We start from the raw sequence: 20376 nt of genomic DNA on the forward strand, positions 1-20376 counted from the left end.
TTTTTGCAGTTCAATTGTTGATGATGGTAAGTGCCCTTAAAGTGTATAAGTTCCACACCACTTGTACAACTTTTAACAGCGATCAAAAAGCAGCAGTGACGTTGTTCATGATTATTTTTTTCCTGTGAAAAGTTGGTGAGAAATGTGTTTGATTTTGTACATATTTTCCTCCAACCCTGATTGACGACCGCCTTTAACCTTTCGTGTCATTGGATGTCAGGATCGACTCAGTGTTATTGACTTTTGTATTTTCCTTCAGACAACTACGACGACGTTCAGCTGATACCTGATGATTTCCCTCCGCCGCCACCAGAAATCTGGTAAATGTTCTCTTCTGATTCTATAAAGTACTTTGTGTAGCTCTGCTGTGTGAGGACAGCCCAGTCTGCTTCAGGAGAATCCAGAATCTGTATCTCTAATGAGTTTTTCTGAGACTAATAATAATGAACTAATGTTTTCCAGCTTGCGTCCCAAAGTGGAAAAAGAGCTGAGAAAGAAGTTTAAGGTAAACCATCTTCACATTTTCACCTTGATATTTAATTGTTAATAAGTCGTAGTGTCATCTGCAGAACTAGACGTTGATCCTCCAAACTGTTTTTCTACTAAGAAATCGTATGAATAAAAAAAACACAAGAAGCCTCGTCTCTTCATGACAATATCTGTGACATTGAGCCGTGTGATGCTGGTTGTGTCCCAGTATGAAGGACCCATCACGGTGCTGCACACCATGATGGTGGACCCCAACTGTGTCATTAAGAAACCTGGGGGGAAGGATTTGCACGTCACTCAGGGAGAAATCGTGGATGTGATCCAGCTCACCAACGACAAGAAGATTCTGTGTCGCAACAGCCTCGGGAAATGTACGTAAGCTCTCTGCAACTGTGTTCTGTGCACATTATATTACATACAAGCCACGATGACGCGTGTGTGTGTGTTTCCCTTCCTCCTCACAGACGGCTATGTGTTCAGATCCTATCTCCTTACATTGTAAGTGAATCCACCTTAATTAATATGAGACTCTTTCAGTTGGTTTGCTTCCACTCATATTATTCATACTTCAACTAGATAATTACCTGTTTGTAAATGTTAAATTAATCTTGAACTTACACAATTGTTATTATTGTAGTTTGATTTTATAATGGTAAATGGATTAATGGATTACCAATGGATTATTTTATAATGGCATGTTACGCCATTTATTCAACAAAATTAGCAGACATTTGATGATTCAGTGTTCATACCTCACTGTGGTTCCCTGACCTCCACCATCGCTCTAAAGTGTGAATACGACGGGTTAAATGCAGATTTGTTTCCCCAAGAGAGTAACTGAAGTAAACTTTGTTTGCAGGGAAGGAGACATTTATGATGATGTTGACTATACAGTTGGTGAGTTTTTTTTAATGTTCCGTAATGAAATCAAGACAAAATGTCATTTCCAGTTGAAACATTCCCTCTATGTTTGCCTTTTTTTTTTTTTAAATGAATTTTCTGTTTTGTCTTTTGTGTTTCAGATGTTTATGACAATGATGCCCCATAAAGATTGTTGTATACATCACTCACTCACAGAGAATGGAAGAACTGTATAAAGAAATCATAACTTTAAGTGATGTAAGACAACAGCTAAAACTGAAAACAAATTCACAATGAAGTCTACAAAGTCTAGAAGTTATAGAGGGACTGTTCATCTTTGTGCTGTGTGAGGCTGGGTATTTATACTCAGCTGTGAAACTAATGAAAAGCTCAAACTGAACTCAGCCAAACCCACATTAATATGAGACACACCCACACACACACACAGACACACACACACACACACACACGCACACACACAGACGTCTTGTGCTGGAATTAACTGACATGTCATTATTGTTGTTTATTAAACTGTTTGTATAGAAAATAAAATAAATACACTATCAAAGTTGCATTTTATATTTCCCAGGCCCATGAGATCATTTGTTATGCATATTTTACTTTCATGAGATGTCTTTCATTGTGTTCTTTTCTTTTCTTGTTTTTTTTTTTTTTTTAATCTTTCACAATTTTTTTTCAGGTTTTAAAATGTTTTGAAAATCTATTAAGTGTTGTGTGAAAATAAATTGGACCACCTGAGCTGTGTTGCATGCCCTTCTTGGTTGATGATGACTGCAGGGATAAAGCAGCACCGCTGGAGGAGGACATGTGGGTTGTTATCATGTGAACACAGTAAACTGGGAAGTGGAACCGTATCACAGTAACACAGTAGAAGCAGAAGTCCAAGAATTTGTTTAATAAAAGAAAACAACAACATGAAAGTGCTTTAAAGCAACATTCAAACACTGTTTATTTTAAGGTCATTAAATTTCCAGAACTTGCCCAATTCTCACATTTTTAACACATTTGAATGGTCTGGTTGAATGAAAATGGAGTTCACTTAATAGTGCTTTTCAGCTGCTTGAGCAGTCCCCAAAGCACTTTATATCATTAAACACATTCACACATCCACATGCTGCCAAGCATGGCGCTCAGTCCATCTACTGGGACCAGTTTGAGTGTCAGTGTCTTGCTCAGGGACACTTCGACATGTGGACAGGTAAAGGCGGAGAATTGAATCTGCAACCTTCAGATTGGGAGATGACTGCTCTACCAACTGAGAATACGAGGTGCTCTGCTGCACCAAGAGACCCTGTGCTCAGAAGTAGTTGGTGACAATACAATGTCCAACAAATAAGCAATGAGCAGCATTTCCAGCTCATCTGCAGGCAAAGTACAGACACTGCTCAGAACAGGTTCATGTTTAAATTGTTGTTAAACCAACATCTTTGTGACACATCATGTGTGTTCACATAATTACATTGAAAATAATGGTGCCATATATTTTTCTCTGGATAATAAAGACTATCATCATTATCATCTTTTCATTTTCATTTACTCTCATACGACTTGAAAAGAGAACTGGCCTCATAACAAGAAGTGTGCGGCTTCAAATTTCAGTGTATCATAGTTATAAAGCATCTTGAGAATTATTCAAGATAAAAAGAATTTCAGGAGCGGAAGTAACAACCGTAACAGCCTGTAGGGGGCAGCAGTCGACTGTCTCTAAATCACGGCAGCGGTAACAGCAGTAGCAAACAGCAGCCTGCAGGGGGCAGCAGCAGACTGTTTGTGTATGAGCGCAGCAGCATTGAGGAGCAGAGGAAGGTCTGCTTCCTGTTTTAAAGTCCAGCTGGGAGCTGAAACTCTTCACCCTGGAAATGTTCTCCACACATTAAGGCTTGTTGAGCCCGGGGAAGACATGCAGCAGTCTGTGGAGTCTCTGGTCCGCCTGCTGGAGTCCTACAGAGGCAGGGATAAAGTTGTGAGTACCGATGAGCCGCAGCATTTGGCTTTATAGGAAACAAACGACTGAATCCTTCCTGGTGTGTTGTAGTGCAGCTTCGCCAGCTGTTTTTAAAAGTTCACTGGACACGAAAACAACGTGTAATTTATTACTTTTTGTTGTTGCTCTGTGCCGTTCGTATATAATACTGTAATAATCACGTTAAACACAGTCTGTTATTCACTTGTTTCTGTGGAAAATGGTCCTGACCAACTTATCCTTTGCTGTAACACATAATAATTTCGACTTATGAAATGATGAAAACCATTAGTAGACATTACATACAGACTTTGTTTATATTTTTCAAACAAGGCATTGAATGGTAACTGAATAGCCTTTAACTTTACGCAAAGTCTGTGACCTCCTTTATTTGGTCAAAAACAATTAATCAACACGTTAAGATTTTTTGTGAACGTTTGTCAGGTAGCACTGAACAATATATTCATCCTATTTTGTATTTTATTGTGAGAGTTGATCTCACATTTCCTAACACCTGATGTGGCCTTGTGTCTCACTACCAGCCTCATCCTATGGCCAATTCAAAGTATACATGCTGCTAAATATCCTGCATGAGCAGACTGTAGGTCTCTGTATGGAAAAGAACACACACATAGATGTTGCCAATATTATCCACTTTAATTTACGTTTACTGGCACCACATTGTTTGCTTACTGCCGTCATTAAATGCATGAGTTGTTCCAGAGAGGCTCATAATTTTAATTTGCTGAGAATCTCTGTTTATCCAGGGTGCAGCAGTGGCTTTAATATTGTGTTCGACTTTAATAAATTAATTATCAAGGTTTGGATAATCTGATTTTGAGGGCGGCATTACATTTACTCGTTTAATTTTTATTACTAATATTTTGTGATATTTGAGCATTTGAGTTTCCTCATTTGCTTCAAAGTATTGTTGTAGATAAATGGGTTTGAATGGAGGTCTCCAATAGTTATCTTCGCAAAGGCTGTTTTAAATGATCAATTTACGATGAAAAAGACAAAGACGTGTTAATTTCTATGTGTTCTTCCCTGCAGATCAGGACATTCTGTTATGGCTCTCAGCTGGTTGGAGGCGCCCTCTCCAGGGGGGCGGAACTGAACGGATCGTCGTCCCGGCAGCTCGGAAAAAGTCTGCTGCTGTTTTCTGCTCAGCTCAGCCACTGCCGGACGGTGCTGAGGCTGTTTGACGATCTCTCCATGCTGGCCTACTCCCACAGCTACGGGCTTGGATCTGGGGTGATATACTGTAGCTACAATGAAACAGTTCACTTCTCAAGTTTGATCATTCTGAATAAATCCACTACAGGAGGCTGGCTAAACACTCATCTCGCTGGGAACGTTTGATGTGAATTAAGAAAGAACCATAATTGTTTTTGTTTGGATAAAACAGCATTCATTACTGTTAATGTAAATAAACAAATAGTAAGCATCTATAGGAAGTATATATAATATATGACTACAGTCATACATCACTGGTTACTTACAACTTGCTTTCCCTGTAAAAACTAAATCAGGAAGTAAAATAACTTCAGCCAGGTATGACGGGGAAATACTTTTCAGTTTCAACAGTGCCATGATGGTATCACATGAACTACAGTCATTAATGCAGTTGTTACCGTCGGCCTTTCTACCAAAGGAGGAGGACGCCGGTGTTCGCTGGATATCAGTACTGAACAATGTGGCAGATCAGCTCTACTACCCCTTTGAACACGTCGCGTGGGCTGCGGACGCTGAGCTCATCAGCGTGAAGTCTGATAAATGGTGGCTGTTCAGCACCGTGCTGTGGGGAACCTCGCTGATCCTGGGCGTCCTCAGGTATCGGCCTTTATACTGCTCCAACCAATCCAATCGACGGACCACTTGCGATTACTAGAATCCTTACTTGTAAATTTGTAGGTATGAATATTGACCATTTCAACAAGCAGAACAGCAAAAAATACTCAAGAGCAACTTTTTTTGTAAACCACATGCACATTTAAAACCTACTGGATCAACCTGCTTTAGAATATCATTTCATCAGACTTTGCTCTCAGTCATTCTTAGGATTCCAGAGATGCAGACCGGAGGGGCCGAGGACCATGAATAGAGGAGTCCTCATACTGTTTTCATACTACAGTGTATTACTTCATCTCATATTGATGAACTTTTGAAATCTTTTCTGAATGTAGAAAATAATTATCAGTTCAAACTAACTTCACTTCTCATTTTCATGAATTCCCCCGAATTGTGACGAGCAGAAAGTAACCCCATTATGAGCTAAATTTTACATATTTATTACAACGATTTAAAATGAATTATGTGATTTTTTTTTTTCTTTGCTCTACAGATCACTCAGAGTTTTGCTGCTACTGAAGAAGAAGCTGAGGAAACGTGAGAGGGATGGAGGACGTAGCAGGTATTTTGTTTACCTTCACATTTTGGATTGACGGGAGTTGATGTAGTGAGGGATGTTTTTATTAGGGTACATTGGGTCAAAACATTACAGTAAAGTGTCAGGAATGACTGGCACACATGGTACCTTGTGCTTTTTTTTTTTTTTTTTCTGCAGCCGCTCTCAGCTCTTCAGACAGATGCAACTGGAGATCCTCTCCATCTTTAGCAGGATGGCTGACCTGGGCAATGCCATTCACTGGATGCCGCCTGGCTTTCTGTGGGCCGGACGCTTTCCCAGCTGGCTGGTGGGTCTGCTGGGCACCACCTCCTCTCTGATTGATTTGATCCGGATGAACGCCACGAGCAGTACAGAGCATTCTTCACAGTGAAGATGAGAAGTGATCCGTCAGTGAATGCATGGGAGATGCTACAAATGATTCAGAGTAGATCTTTGATTTGATCAGTCAGAGTTTAGGCCCTAATCTCAATATTAAGTATGAAACATCTATGAGATTATAATTATTTGGGACTTTTGAGTATTGAAAAAAGTTCAATTAAATATATTGGTAGTCAATCATTCAAATGCTCCAAAAGATGTAACTGAAAATCAAAGGTCATTGGTTTTTTATGCATATTAGGATACTTAAGTGATCAGACAGTGGGAGTAAGATTGTAACATTCAATAATCAGGTGTTCTGCAATTCCGTTTTCTGTGTGAGTCTGCTGATCAGCATATGTATATATATATATACACACACACACACACAATAAAGAAGTGTCTGAAATGTAACATTCAGATCCCTTTAACCAATTCAAGCCTTGATAACTCGGCAATTAGATGAGATTTCCAGAATGGGAGGCTTAAAAAGACAGAAACTTAAACTGTGTCAGACACAGGCTGAAGAGACACGGTGAATAAAGCACTGTAAAGAGGTTTTGTTTGGGGTTTTTTGTTTTGTTTTGTTTTTTTATGCCCGTTTTTTGAGAGTTGTAGAATGTAATTTTGACGAAAAGAAATATAATGTCACATCACCATTTAAATTCTGGATTTTACAATTTCATGCTGGAATTACATAAAAATTGTGTTGAGACACACTTCTTTCAGACTCATGATGGATTCATCCTCTTCAAAAAGCTGTGATATTACTGTCATTCCTCATTATGATTGTTCAGACTGGTTGATATATTCAGTATTCTTAAACTACTGACAAGCAGTCGTTTGCTACTCTCAACACTGAAATAGGTGAAATTAGCTGCACTTTGATTTTCATGGAAAATGTCTGTCCTCGTGGTAAAATTGATATGTAACTATTTTGCAATTGTTAAATAATTTTGTAATTTAAATAGTTAATTAAACTTGTTTTGATTTTGCAACTGTCTCCTGGAATATTTTGCGAAACATAAATGCTAATATATCGGATACGAACCGAATTCACCCAGATCTTAATCTCTGCATTAAATACACTAAACCGTGCCTATCTCTCTGACATTGACAAGTCTTCTTGTAAAAATGTTTTAGGGCTGCAGTTTACCAACTATTTTCGATTTTGAGTTATCTGAGTTATGTTTCCTGAAGCTCAGACAAACTGGTTTGATTTGTCCCGAAGGTCACAAATAAAAGAACACAAATGTGTGTCAAATAACCTTTTAAAAAAGTTCCCCTCTCATCAAGTAGTCGATGTTTGATTGAGCGGGTCTGGGGCACATATACCATGTTAACGCTGACGTACGCAAGTGTTGCTTTCAAGAGCTGAAGGACGTGCTCGTAAATTGCTGTTTCTCAGCGCAACGAAATCAAAACACAATACGGAGAAATCATATTTGATGAAAAAAGTTTTGTTCCTTAAAAAACAATCCCTATTTTTCAAACTTAATTCTTAATAACTTAATAGCAACACCTTGCGTTGGACCGTGTTAATAACGGTATTTTTCAAAGTGGACGTTCGTAATCCCTTGAACGCAGCAAGGACACAGAATCAGCCGATAAATAAAAGCTGTCAGTCGACCTCAGCCGGAGCTGCAACAACAATGACACCCAAACTGTGCCCGACAGCACTTTATCCCAGGATGGCGTGAAAGTATCGCATCCGGTAGTCGTGGCGTCGTTAGCATGACAGATGAAACAAGACCAAACTCCTGGGAAAGCTTCGGATTCCGCACCACGTCGACTCTTGAGTCGTGGCAGCCGCTGAAGTCTCCGTCCGGGACACAAAGACTCCCAGGAAGATCTGCAGCACCAGGTGAGAGCTGCTCTCTTCTCGGTACAACACCGGGTTTTACTCCCCACATCCCCGCTGGACAGTCTCCAGTGTGTGGGGCTCTCCTGCCCGGGACGATGAGTTAGTTAGCCTCCAGCTACAGGGACTGCTAACTTTAACTCGTTTTTTTAACTCGCAGTGTGGAGAATATACGTTCCGTTTTTTATTTTCTTTCTTTTACACATTTCCCTGATTTTGCTCTGCTGCGAAGTCTGTGGCTGAAGAGAGATGCTAAGATGTTCCTATTAAGGCAACATCATTTGATTTCTTTTTTCTTTTGTCTTGCATAGTGTTACATGCCCTCTGTTTACACACCTATAGAGAATGATACAAATAAAAATACTACGACAACTCTAACTTTAGAGCAAGTATTGTTCTTAGTTTTTAAAACGTATAGCCAGCACATTTCAATTGGTTAGTTTTAGTTACAACTTATAGAGAGGAAGTAAAAAAATATATATTCAAATGAAGAGACAAACTCGTCTTCCTCTGGATCTTCATTCCACATCTGATTTCTGTTTGATACTCAGGAAACACTTTGCAGATATACGGTCTGTTGGCCGGCTCACGCAGGACTTTAAAGGTGATAAATAACATTTTAATCAACCCTATAAAATCTGCACTACAGGAATTCTGTGTTTTAGTGAGGAGGACGTTGCCAACAGGCTTTGACCAGCTTGTGACACTCCGTGTATTGTAAATGCTGTTCACGTACTTTGAGCTTTAGCCTGATTTTTTTTTTTTTTTTTTTTTTTTTTTAATCTTGATGGTTATTAGGCAACAAGGACAAGAGGCCAAATGATTCCTCCTCTGATTGTACTGTTTGATTTACTACATGTCTCTCCACATGTTCAGTGAACAGTAAATGCAGCAATGTGAGTTGTCTTGTGACGGGCCTTCTTACAGGATGGACTCAGACTGCCGCTCATCTGATCAGTCGGCCTCTGCACTACTGACTGACTCTCTGAATGGAGCCTCAGTGGCGGAAATAACCTCCCTGACTGCAGCTGCTCCGCCAGGCTCCGAGGGAGAGGATCTGGATTCCTACAACTTGATTGAGCCTCCCCCGTTAGAATGGAGATCAGACTCCTCCAGTGAGGCAGCGGAGGAGCTGGACGAGTCCGCCCTGCCCGTCTCGGCTGACAGTTTGGACAACGCCAACATGGACGAGTCCATTTTACTGCCCTTGGATGTGAGAAACGGTTCAGCGCCACTTGACGTGGGCCGGCAGCAGCTCGTTGACAATATTACAGAACCAGTTCACGGTATTCTGGTGGCGTTGGAAGGTGAGTGCGGAGAACCTGAGGAAGAGAAAGCGGGAGGTGAAAGCATGGTGGATGACGAGGTGCCATTTAGGGACACTGAGAGGGTCAGTGACGAGGTGGAGCACGTCGACAGAGTTTCAAGTGATGAAGACCACGGCCGCATTCACACCCTGCTCAGCCGGCTCCAGCTCATGGGGGAGGAGCCTCATCCCAGTCGGTGCACGCCTCACCGTGGCCACCCCCCCGACCGGTCTGAGGAGGAGGAGGAGGAGGAGGCGTGCGGCCCTTTCCCGTTGACCGACGACAGCAGTGAAACCACCGGGCTGCTCTTCTCTGAGGCCCACCAGAGGGACATGCTAGGCATGCTGCAGTGCACACAGATCGGCGCCACAACCCCCGGCGGCTGCCCGCCTCATTCGGGGGCGGTGGACGCGGTCGTGTCGGTGTCTTACAGTCAGGAGGACGCTCAGAGGTTCTGGGGGCATTACGGGAACGGTGAGCGTCGGCGCCACAGAGACGACTCTTTCACCTCACTGCCTGATGACGAGTATCCTGAGCCGGTGTGGATGAAGGTGGGGGAGGAGCCGCCGGACCAAGAGGCTGCCGCGGAGAGCGAGCAGGTCGCCACTTTTGTTTAAACACCTTCAAATGTTTTGTTGTGGCTTCTACACTTGATCCTGATGTTACTCAGATTATTGATTTTTTTTTTTTTTTTTCCCCTACTCAGATGTGAGCTTAAAATACATCACGATGCCGTATTGTTTAATTCCTGAATGTGCTTAAAGTCAAAATCCAAAATCCAAGTTTGGAAAAATAGTCACTTAATAATGCTTGTTATTTTTTGTTTTTGTGAAGCTACAACCAGCAAAGGGATCGATCAAGTAAATATCACTGTATTGACTGAATATCTGTTGTGCCGCTGCCAACTTGTTTAAATGAGTCTCTTTGGTCTTCTTGTCGCCGTAGAGCGCTGATGACCAGCCCTCGTATAAAAACGGTGAGTCACTTCAAGGCTCCTCTTCAACTCATCTTTCAAAAATGCTGATGCCAAGCTCTTAATGCGTCGTCGTGTGACACATTTCAGTGCCCGGCCCTTGCGACCCCGAGGACCTGCTGGACGGAGTGATATTTGGTGCGAAGTACCTGGGCTCCACTCAGATCAAATCGGATAGAAATCCATCAACAAATGCACGTATGGCTCAGGCCCAGGAGGCTGTGGATCGGATAAAGGTGAAGTATCTTCAGAAATGTAGTGAATACAGTCAGTAGCAACCATTTTTTCCCACATAAAACTTTTATATTTGTTGCCTTTAGAGGGAAGAAAATGCTTTTTTTTTTATATCAAATGTATCAGGATGCCATTAGCTGGTTGTGATTTCACTGTTGAATGAAAGATGCACATTATATACCAGACATTTGTTTCCAGCGTTGTAGTGCTGAATGTGACCAGACTGCTTCTTTTAGGCTCCAGAGGGAGAGTCTCAGCCAAAGACGGAAGTGGATTTATTCATCTCGACTCAGCGAATCAAAGTGCTCACTGCTGACACACAGGTACGTAACACCATCTCGTCTGTTAAGATCTAATGGTTTTGTCTGAAGTTTTTTAATTTCATAATATAGGAAGTTATAGGTATTAATCGCCAAAAATAAATGTTTTTTGTAATATTGTTTGCCCTTCAAAAAACATTGTCTCTTAGTGTTTTTTTACATTGTGATATTAATTCTAATGTCTTGTAAGTTAGATCATGAAGAGAGTCAAAATGTAAAATGCAAATTGCGATATTAGCATTAAAATTTTATGATCCACTTGAATTTGTTGGCTTTTATGAAATGATGCTCTTCCATCATGATCCAAAGCTAAATGTGTGAACTGCCTGTAGATCTGGTTTGATTCATGTTCATGTTCTCTTTTTCTTTTCAACAGTGAACCAGAGCACATTTAAATGTTCACCTTAACACTGAGCGCCTACAGAAGAAATACGTGATACATGAGTGGGCTCGCTATGAGGCGTCTCCAGTAGCATTGCAGCAACACTAGAGTGTATTTTACTCCACAGAATCATACTTATTCATGTCAGGATGTGCAATTTGGTGTTTTCTAACAGTTTTGTTTACAAATGGTGTCTTTGCAAACCCACAAATTACTATTTGAACCACATTGGGTTTTTTTTTTTAATCATTTTGCGTCTAAATCATTTCATTATCCAGGTTGTTGTATTAAAACTGTGTTTTGTCGTGTCCATCTTACTCCGACATGTTTAGGTCTGTGGGTTTCATGTTCTCCCGGCTTCTCTGTGATACAGAACATTAACGTCCTCGTGTGCCGTTTGCCTCTCAGGAAGCCATGATGGATCACGCTCTGCAGATGATCTCTTACATCGCCGACATCGAGGACATTGTGGTCCTGATGGCTCGAAGGAAACGCAAAGGGCAGGATGGTGACCCGGCCTCTACTTCGTCTCAGAAGAAGTGCGTAATGATCTGCCACGTCTTCACGTCGGAGGATGTGAGTCGATCAGAAGGTTTCTGTTCACACACTGTGGCTGACTGATCCGCATGGCGTGTTTCCTCTTCCATCTTTGTTAGTTTTCAAGCGCCACCGCCAGCCGAGAAGAACTGTCGAATATAATCTTGACTAACAACCCGAACAAGAACGACCACCTTAAAAGTACATGCATCCATTAAAATGCATTGTTTCTGCATGTAAGGCTTTAAGCAAAGCTTCACGCTGTAATGTCAGCCATGTTTGTCCTTGCATGTTGATGTAAAGTTTATTTACAGTTCTACTGTTCATACAGGAGACTATTTGTTAGTAACGGATATTTGCGATGTCTATGCTTTTTGCTGTTTGTCTTCTATTTTTTTTCAGGAATGCAAAGAAAGAGCTTTAAGTGTATTTTTAGTTGAATTAAGTGTAATTATAATTTGACCACTGACAACAGAAGGACAGTCGAGATGCTGATTCAGTTCCTCATTCAATCATCCTGCTTTGTTGGTCGGTCCTGACAAGCAGTTTGTGTTGCATTTTAATTAATTAGATTATTATTTGTAAACAACAAGTTCTGTTTTAATTATCCATGATTTAAAAGCTCTATCTGAAAGGTCACAACATTTTTTTTTTTTAATGATGGAGTGCAGTGGAAAGGGCAATGGGTAATGGACATAAAAGGTAGCGTCTAAATGAAAAGATCAAATATGGTACAATTACTTAATATTGTGTAGCTTTGTAAAAACCTGTATATAGAAATGTCAGAGCAGCAGTTTGTTGGAAGACTAAAATAAATCATGCTTGGTGGATAAACAAGCACATCTGCTTAATATTGACATTAGAACATTAATGAGGCTCTAGAAGCATCAGTCACCATCATCGTGTCAGGATATGTTAAGTAATTCACCCTAAATTAATGAGAACAAATCAAAGGCAATGCAGCATTTTCTCAATAATTTCTACACAACTATACATATTTTTACTGATTAATGTTATTCTGCCTGATGGTCATTTTAAACCATTAAACTAACTGCAGTCACATAATGATTTCATTAGGTGTGGAGCCCTCTTTAGTTTTTCTTTTAAAAAACATTGATGAACAACGATGCACTCTGGTTCATTGTTCAGTATTATCGAGCTCATTGCTTTGCACAGCCTCCTAACCAACAAGCTCCTTCCTGCTGGGCAACAGTTTCAGGCTCAGCTGGCCTGGTTTTATTCTCGGAGACGGCCAGCGAGTTCCCCTGAATGTACAAGTGGCCTGGCCGTCGTCCCAGTTTCACTGAATAGGAGGAAGAGGAGTTTCTTTTAGCAACTAATTAGCTGTGGAAGGCAGAAGGCCATGAAGCCCGTGCTTTCATAGTTGAAGGCATCTAATATTACATGTTTCATTCTTGAGAAGTCATTGAAAAGGTGACGAGTGAATGTAAGAAATCTATTTTAAATATTGACAAAGTTATAAAAACAAAAAAAACAACTTGTGGAGCAAAGACACTTTCTACTGTCCGATGTGACACGTGTCTACTCTCTACTCTTTAGAATTTTGCAAATATGCCCATTTGCTTCTATTTGTTCATAAGAAAATGAAGTTTACAAAAGTGACGGAGAGGCATTTATTTAACAAATGGCTTCTCCATTCAAATATAGACTGTCCTCGTTGGCATTTTTGTAGCGGCAGTGGTGGAAGCCGAGTAACTTTTGTTCCTCCTACCAGGCTCAGGTCATAGCTCAGGCTATCGGGCAGGCATTCGGGGTGGCCTACCAGCAGTTTCTCCAAGTCAACGGCATCAAGGCCAGTGATCTGAGGCCGGGCGAGTACAGCGACTACCTGGAAAACCAAGAGCTTTACAACGGAGACCTGGCCCACTTCTCCGACTCCCAGAACCTCCGAGATGTAAGTGATTGTATTCAATATTCTTGAAATATTATGCATAATCAGAAGTCTGGTACGTGAATATGTTTTAAGAAACATTGTGTCTGGTTCAGGCATGACACCGATTCTGGCACTGGTTGCCCACAAGAGGATACAGTCCAGCAGTTCCTAATGTAGCCACGGGGGGTCCCACTATTCCAATAAGACGATATATGGGCTGCACAGTGCTGTCGTGGTCAACGTGTAGACTCCCTGGTTCGAGGCTCAGGGCAAACATCACCCTGTATGCTTCTGGATTTTCTCTGGATATTTGAGTTCAAAAACCTGCATTTCATTTTAATTTATGTCTTTCTATATTTCTCTTTACAAGTCAATCCTTTTATGGGCTGGTATAGTATAGAAGATGAGCAGAACTGAACACCACATGACGGCAATGTAATACAACTTACAGACTTAGCTTACAACTTAGCTGCTTGAAACAATTCTCGTTGGCATTGCAAAATAGCATCAATATTAAACAAATACCAGATGGTGAGTTTGTGAACGCATGCAAAGTAAAGGCTGCACAAGTCTCTGTCCTTTGCTCACAGTCTGAAAAGAGACTGTGGCAGGAGTGATCTGTGCTCTTGTAGTATGCTATCACTGCACCAGTCTTTCCTCAGTAGGATTAAACCAGGCCCCTGAGCTAAATAGTTTGACACCTCTGAAGATATAACATTTAAGCATAAACTATAGTTTTATTAATAACACACTGAACACACTAAATTGAAAATGTATATATTGTTAATGATGTGCGGATTCATTGATGCCGTTTGGTGTTTTTGATTCAGATTGCCATCACCAAGGCTTCCGGAGAGATCCTGGGACTCGCGGTGGTGGAGTCGGGCTGGGGCTCCATTCTGCCCACGGTTGTTGTGGCCAACCTGCTTCATGGGGGTCCAGCCGAGCGCTGTGGTGAGCTCAGCATCGGTGACCGCATTATGTCCATCAATGGAACCAGCCTGGTGGGTCTGCCCATCACCGCCTGCCAGAACATCATCAGAGTAAGTTTGAGGCGAGACAAAAAGGAGCTCAAACCAGAAATGGAATAAATAAAAAGTCATGAACACAAATCACACGCACGTGGAAGTTATTACACTCTTGGTGTGAACTTGATCACCTTTTTACAGCCACTATGTGGTTGTGGTGGTGCAGCAGGTGGCACTGTTTTCAGTGTGGATCAGGACACCTACATTTTCAGGAGCACTTTGATTTCGCTTTTTTTTTTTTTTTTTTTTTCTGTTTTAGAATTGAGGAATATAATATTTTACGTTTAGTGGCTGAAAGCCAGTTTGGTTTTATGTGACTGAGAGCTTGAGTACATGTAGAACTGTTCACCTTTCTAGTTTTTGAAGTCTTTAAGAGGAGCAGTGGGCTGCCACAGTGAACCACAGTGGTGACCTGTCAGCAGTGGGATTCAAACTTGTGACCTTCCAATCCCAAGTCCACCACGCTGTACCTCGTGCCATTGTTTTATCATCAGCTCTTTATTTCTTTGTTTTTCTCATCATCAAAAATGTATTTATTTTGTAAAAACACTGAAATGTCATAACAACCTCCTCATTCTTTCTGCAAACTCGCTTTCTCTCCTTTCTTGCCGAGTGAAAACAGCTCATACTTCGACTCATATTTTAAAACAGTTTGTTTGTTTGTTTGACTGGTATCTGTCAATAGAAACTTCTTCTTTTTTTTTTTATAAAAAGTATAACCATCCATTACCTACATCAATAAGAATCAATTCTGTAAAATCTATATAGTTTTGGACTGATAAAAAAAACAACTAATTCCACTGTAACTGTTGCTTGACAAATCATATTGTTTCTGCTTTTTCAACTCAGGATCTGAAAAACCAAAAGTATGTGAAGCTGAGCATTGTCCACTGTCCTCCTGTCACCATGGCGATCATCAGGAGGCCCGATGTAAAGTTTCAGCTCGGCTTCAGTGTGGAGGATGGCATTGTAAGTCATCATACATGCATTTGTCCATATACATTCAGTATTCCTCTTGTTTCAGTGTAATGCACAACCTGTCAGATCAACAAGTCCCCATCAACTTGATCAGCTTTCCCTCTTTGCATAAGGAAATGAAATGTTGTGGTGGGGTTTTTTTCTTTAAATCAAAATGTTATGTTTCATTTCTTCTGTTTCAGATCTGCAGTCTGATGCGTGGAGGAATAGCAGAGAGAGGAGGGATTCGTGTCGGGCACCGAATCATTGAGATCAACGGGCAGAGTGTTGTTGCAACGCCACACGACAAGATCATCCAGATCCTGACAAACGCCATCGGAGAGGTGAGAAGTGATGAAAGCTTTCAACTTACATTTCGGTACAATAGTAACAAAAATACAGTGGTGCATTTCTTTTAAAGTTTGTTTTAAATTTGTGAATTTAAGCACATGCCATAGACAAAAACCATATTTTTCTCTCCTCCTGAACAGATTCATTTGAAGACGATGCCGGCGTCAACATATCGACTCCTGACAGGACAAGAGCAGCCCGTGTTTCTTTGACCATCGGCCTCTTCAATAACGCAAAAATAAATACTCCAGTGTCCAAGCTACCTGAGCGGAAAATATTATGCAATTGATATTACAGCACAGAACTGTCGTCACAACACTGAATACCACAAGCTACACTAGTTATATATTTTCAAGAAAAAGTAAATTTTTTAATAGGAAATATGTAAAATGACGGGGATAAAAGGTTGCACTTCATTTATATTCATCAGATATTTGGATACTTCATGCAATAGTTGCGATGCTATAACATGTAAGGGCTTCATATTTTGACTTCACTAACTCACTAAGTGATATACATCACCTATTATACTGTCTTCATGGCTTTACGAGCCTGTTGTTTGATGCCAGGGTGCCTGAGGAAAATATGCTTGATGGGGTTGTTATTAAATCAGGACTAGCGGTCTATGTGTTTCACTGTGACGTACTTCCAGTTTGTCACGTCCACATGAACAAATGTCTGCTGCAAGCCTCAGAGAGGGCCAGTCAATGTGATGCTCTGGTTCATTCATTACAAACGCTTCATTGTGCCTGACATGATGCAGGTATGCACAATTTTTAAGCCTTATTTGATAGAGAAATACTTATATTTTTTATGAATTTGTGCATTTTGATCTACATTAAAATGTCATAAGATGTCTTGATGTTATTTATTGAGACTCAGTGGTTGCTGTGTGTTTCAAACATGCTTTTTGTATCATTGACTTTTGAAAAATGACACGCTTTTATTCTGCTCATTTAGAAATAAGCTTTGATAAATCCCTTCTTGATAATAACGAACTGCATATGCAATGTATATGATATTATTTCAGTGTTATTCCAAGTTACAGGTTGAAATGCAATGTTTCTACTAATAAATCATTTTTATTTCTATGTGAATTTAAGACTTCAGTTCTTACCATCGAGGCTGTCACTATGACTTCCTCTGTCAGTCGTTGGACAATCAGCTGTTCTTCACTTCCACAACAAAACAAGACAGCCAATCAGCTTCTCGGGCGGCTTACTCGGCTCCACCCCGTTGATTGTGTTTGGACCAATCAGCGTGACCGGTGGGCGGGACCCTCTGCTTACGCCTGCTGGCTGAAGCCCGGTGAGTCAATGTCAAGCTGCCTGCCGCTGGTCTGCCTGAGGAGTCCGGAGCAGTTTTTAATCACCTTAATCAGAGAAAGGTAATCATTAACAGCGAGTTCACACCGAGGAGCTCATTACTAAGTGTGTTTATTGTGTTTTTGAGGAAGCTCGTTTCGGCGATAAGTTGTTTCTGTGAAGGATGCTAATTGAAGGAAGCTAGCCGCAAACTCCCTTTTCACTTTTGTTTACCTTTTTTTGTTTTGTTTATCAAAACATATGTCATATATTTGTACGCCGAGAGAAGATTGCAGGGGTTTCTCCATTGATTGGCAAGGATGGGGCAGTGCAACAGGAACCTGCTCATGTTTTGGTGTCGCTGCCAAACAGGAAATGGAGCCACTTGATGGGATATATTGGTCAAAATAGTTGCTGAAACTGGACAATATCGGCAGAGCCTTGTCGTGTCAGTACATGGATGCAGAATGCTGGTGGAATTGCAAAGGGAAATAACCCTGACCACATAGATTCGTGGCTTTCACCCCTTGCAGCTTCAGATTATTTACTACAAGAAGCAGTGCCAGAGCAAAAGTGAATGTGTGGGAGGAGGACAGGTAAGCTGTTTGGATCAGGAGGATTTCAGGATCAAGCAGGGGATTGTCAGAGTTGAGCAGATCACAATGGCCACGAAAGACCAGCCTATACCGTCAACAGTCACGGACAGGGTTGGCTTTCTTCTTGTCCAACTCAGTACTTACTCATTCTGACCAGCTTTTGCTTACTAATTCCAAAAAAGGTGTCCCTTTCATGATGCTGAACACTGATATGTCATGTGACAAAAATAACTCCAGTTGTGATGTCAGGAGGAATTTGCAGCCATGTGTGCCTCCTAAAAGTTTGTGGTCATAATATTGGCTCGCTAAGATGATTTTTAACCTCCCCACATTTTGTTTTGCAAGATCTCGTCATGGTCAGGTAGCCGCTGGAAGCAATGGGTTTTATCAAACAGCTGGTCCTCCTGCTCTGGAAGAACATCACATACCGGAGAAGGAACAAGGTAGACCACTCCTCTTTCTCCTGAAAAGAAAAACACCTTCACATGTGAACTTTCTGAAGCGATAGTTTGATTACTCTTGTTGACAAATCCAAAAGTGCAAGTGCAAATAAATCAATGGCATGAGACACAGCTTTGATATTAAATGAGATGAAACTTTATTTGAACCATATTGCACTGTAATGTGCCTCAGTATGCAGCAATAGATGTGTGAGTTGGTAGTTCTGCTCTACTGGTCACTGAAGCTTTCAGAATATGTATATATATTTTTCCCCCTCATGCAGATCCAGCTGATCATCGAGCTCCTCTGGCCACTCTTCCTCTTTGTCATCCTCATCTCTGTTCGTCATTCACACCCACCATATAAACAGAGCCAATGTGAGTAACGTTATCGTATCGTGCACACACACACACACACGCACACGTCTGAAAAAAGGCCCTTTGCCAAACACCTAAAGAGGATTAACTCTTTCTCAGTGTCTCTTTTCCACACATGCACCTTGGTTTTCCTGAACTGCTGCTGACCTTGTCTAACTCGTTGTGGTTTAACGGAGGGTGACGTAACATGTCTACATAAGAGAGAGACACAACATGAAAAGACGTAGCAGAACATCAAACAGTTGTCATCCTTGTTTTTATTTCAGTAATATTTAAAATTTCCCATAAAATTCAGTTTTTATGTTGCCGTTTTTGTATTTTTTTTTTTAATGATCTTATCCTATTTTTTGAGATACCATACTTTATTATGTAATAACTGTTTGGGTATTGTTTCCCCGGGTCGCTCACACTGTGTTTTCTTTGTTTCGTGTCTCAGGCCTAATCCTCTTTTGCTTGACTGTTTTCGTTTCTCCTCCGCTTGTAGGTCACTTTCCAAACAAAGCCTTGCCATCCGCGGGTACCTTGCCCTGGATTCAAGGCATTATCTGCAACATCAACAACCCCTGCTTCCACAACCCGACTCCAGGGGAGACGCCCGGCCAAGCTGGAAACTTTGATAATTCCATGTAGGTGGACTTAAAGCAGGCTCAGGGTCGACCGTACGAGGCGGTGGAGTCGACACAGTGGTCCGACTCACACGCAGAAATCTGAGTACCGGTAGATTTTAAATGTGAAAATCTCCGTGATTAATTTCCAGCATGCTGTCATTGGCCTTTGCCGTGCTTATAGTTCTGTTTATTTGGTCGCCAAAGCTGCATGTTTTGCACATTATAATGTAAATGTCCATCAAGAGATACAGCCACTTTTGTGAGTCTTCAACTTGTTTGCCGACTAACAGGTGAAGCCCAGTTCTATGCAGCGCTCCGTCAAGATGGTGTCATTTCCACTGTAAGAACTCACTAAACACAACGAGCTGAAGAATCTATAGGCTATATGAGGAGACTTACAGGAGTTTGCTGTGTGCTGTTTGTTTTGATCTGCTCCCTTTGAGATGTTGCAAAGCCGTCATATTCAGCACAGTTTTTTCATTAGGAGAAGGGGTTCTTCAGCAACTCCCTTTTATGCACGAGTCATCACATAAGTCGTTTCAAATTGCACTGGGGACTTGGCCAGATTAACCTTTTTTAGACTGAGTGCCGTTATTGCAGTTGTTGTTTTTTTTGTAAAATTTTAAAATCGCATGTAATGTGAAAAAAATAGTTTTTTTGTTTTATCATGATTATTGTTGAGCTCAAAGCAGTGGAGCCTGCTAGGAAAAACTCCGTTCACCAGCTGGTCAACATACCCAAACCTCACCCTCCTCAAGGACACATACGACGATCTCACCGATACAAGCAGCCGAAAAGAGTTTTCCCTGCTTTGGTATTGGGCCTCACTCTTTGTGATCGAGTGATGAGCTTCTCCATCTGGGAGAGGTCCAAGGAGAAAATGTGGGAAAGAAGATGGTGTTTACAAATAGAAGTGCTGTATTGTGATTGTGTCTTGACCCCTCTGTGTCCTTCCCTCCCAGACTGTCACGTCTGTTTGCGGATGCTCAGACCGTCTTGTCCTACAGTGGAAACCGGAGCTTCTCTGGCTTTCAGGACCTGATGGAAAGTGTGCAGAAGCTGGGAGAAAGAAGTGGAGGCTGGCCAAGTAATGCAGCTTGTTTTT

The 20376-nt window shown here is 41.2% G+C and overlaps 4 protein-coding genes across 4 annotated transcripts in view; all 4 read left to right on the plus strand.

Annotated features, from left to right (window-relative positions):
• LOC308137127 (FYN-binding protein 1) overlaps positions 1–1646 on the plus strand; it is a gene marked incomplete at its 5' end in the record, with an annotated part of 11695 nt that extends 10049 nt beyond the window's left edge. The window contains 7 exons of the mRNA XM_080505701.1: positions 10–26; positions 260–320; positions 463–505; positions 698–860; positions 954–987; positions 1349–1386; positions 1512–1646. Coding sequence (XP_080361827.1) covers positions 10–26; positions 260–320; positions 463–505; positions 698–860; positions 954–987; positions 1349–1386; positions 1512–1537 — 382 coding nt within the window. The 3' untranslated portion in view covers positions 1538–1646. The remainder of the gene's footprint in view (positions 1–9; positions 27–259; positions 321–462; positions 506–697; positions 861–953; positions 988–1348; positions 1387–1511) is intronic.
• A 1555-nt stretch (positions 1647–3201) lies between these two features.
• On the plus strand, positions 3202–7099 carry pex11g (peroxisomal biogenesis factor 11 gamma). Its single transcript, XM_080506388.1, has 5 exons — positions 3202–3334; positions 4388–4588; positions 4989–5167; positions 5679–5747; positions 5901–7099. Exons 1-5 carry the CDS (start codon positions 3272–3274, stop codon positions 6112–6114), a joined length of 726 nt encoding a protein of 241 aa, XP_080362514.1. The 5' UTR covers positions 3202–3271; the 3' UTR covers positions 6115–7099.
• A 637-nt stretch (positions 7100–7736) lies between these two features.
• LOC308137635 (amyloid-beta A4 precursor protein-binding family A member 3) lies at positions 7737–16974 on the plus strand. The gene is made up of 11 exons (XM_080506387.1): positions 7737–7965; positions 8890–9868; positions 10215–10245; positions 10333–10478; positions 10713–10799; positions 11587–11754; positions 13451–13630; positions 14440–14652; positions 15487–15606; positions 15798–15938; positions 16086–16974. Exons 2-11 carry the CDS (start codon positions 8891–8893, stop codon positions 16155–16157), a joined length of 2136 nt encoding a protein of 711 aa, XP_080362513.1. The 5' UTR covers positions 7737–7965; position 8890; the 3' UTR covers positions 16158–16974.
• A 276-nt stretch (positions 16975–17250) lies between these two features.
• Positions 17251–20376, plus strand: part of abca7 (ATP-binding cassette, sub-family A (ABC1), member 7) — a 30278-nt gene continuing 27152 nt past the window's right edge. The window contains exons 1-5 of the mRNA XM_080506229.1: positions 17251–17332; positions 18191–18288; positions 18570–18663; positions 19148–19289; positions 20234–20358. Coding sequence (XP_080362355.1) covers positions 18223–18288; positions 18570–18663; positions 19148–19289; positions 20234–20358 — 427 coding nt within the window. The 5' untranslated portion in view covers positions 17251–17332; positions 18191–18222. The remainder of the gene's footprint in view (positions 17333–18190; positions 18289–18569; positions 18664–19147; positions 19290–20233; positions 20359–20376) is intronic.

The sequence above is a fragment of the Blennius ocellaris genome (assembly GCF_963422515.1).
Source record: "Blennius ocellaris genome assembly, chromosome: 12".
Taxonomy (NCBI): domain Eukaryota; kingdom Metazoa; phylum Chordata; class Actinopteri; order Blenniiformes; family Blenniidae; genus Blennius; species Blennius ocellaris.

Bases quoted from the DNA above. Each gene is read 5' to 3' on its own strand.
- pex11g (XM_080506388.1), top strand. From the start codon at position 3,272: ATGCAGCAGTCTGTGGAGTCTCTGGTCCGCCTGCTGGAGTCCTACAGA. The intron at 5,168-5,678 runs GTATCGGCCTTT...TTTGCTCTACAG, and splicing joins CTGATCCTGGGCGTCCTCAG to ATCACTCAGAGTTTTGCTGC. The intron at 5,748-5,900 runs GTATTTTGTTTA...TTTTTTCTGCAG, and splicing joins AGGGATGGAGGACGTAGCAG to CCGCTCTCAGCTCTTCAGAC.
- LOC308137635 (XM_080506387.1), top strand. From the start codon at position 8,891: ATGGACTCAGACTGCCGCTCATCTGATCAGTCGGCCTCTGCACTACTG. The intron at 13,631-14,439 runs GTAAGTGATTGT...TTTTTGATTCAG, and splicing joins ACTCCCAGAACCTCCGAGAT to ATTGCCATCACCAAGGCTTC. The intron at 14,653-15,486 runs GTAAGTTTGAGG...TTTTCAACTCAG, and splicing joins CCTGCCAGAACATCATCAGA to GATCTGAAAAACCAAAAGTA.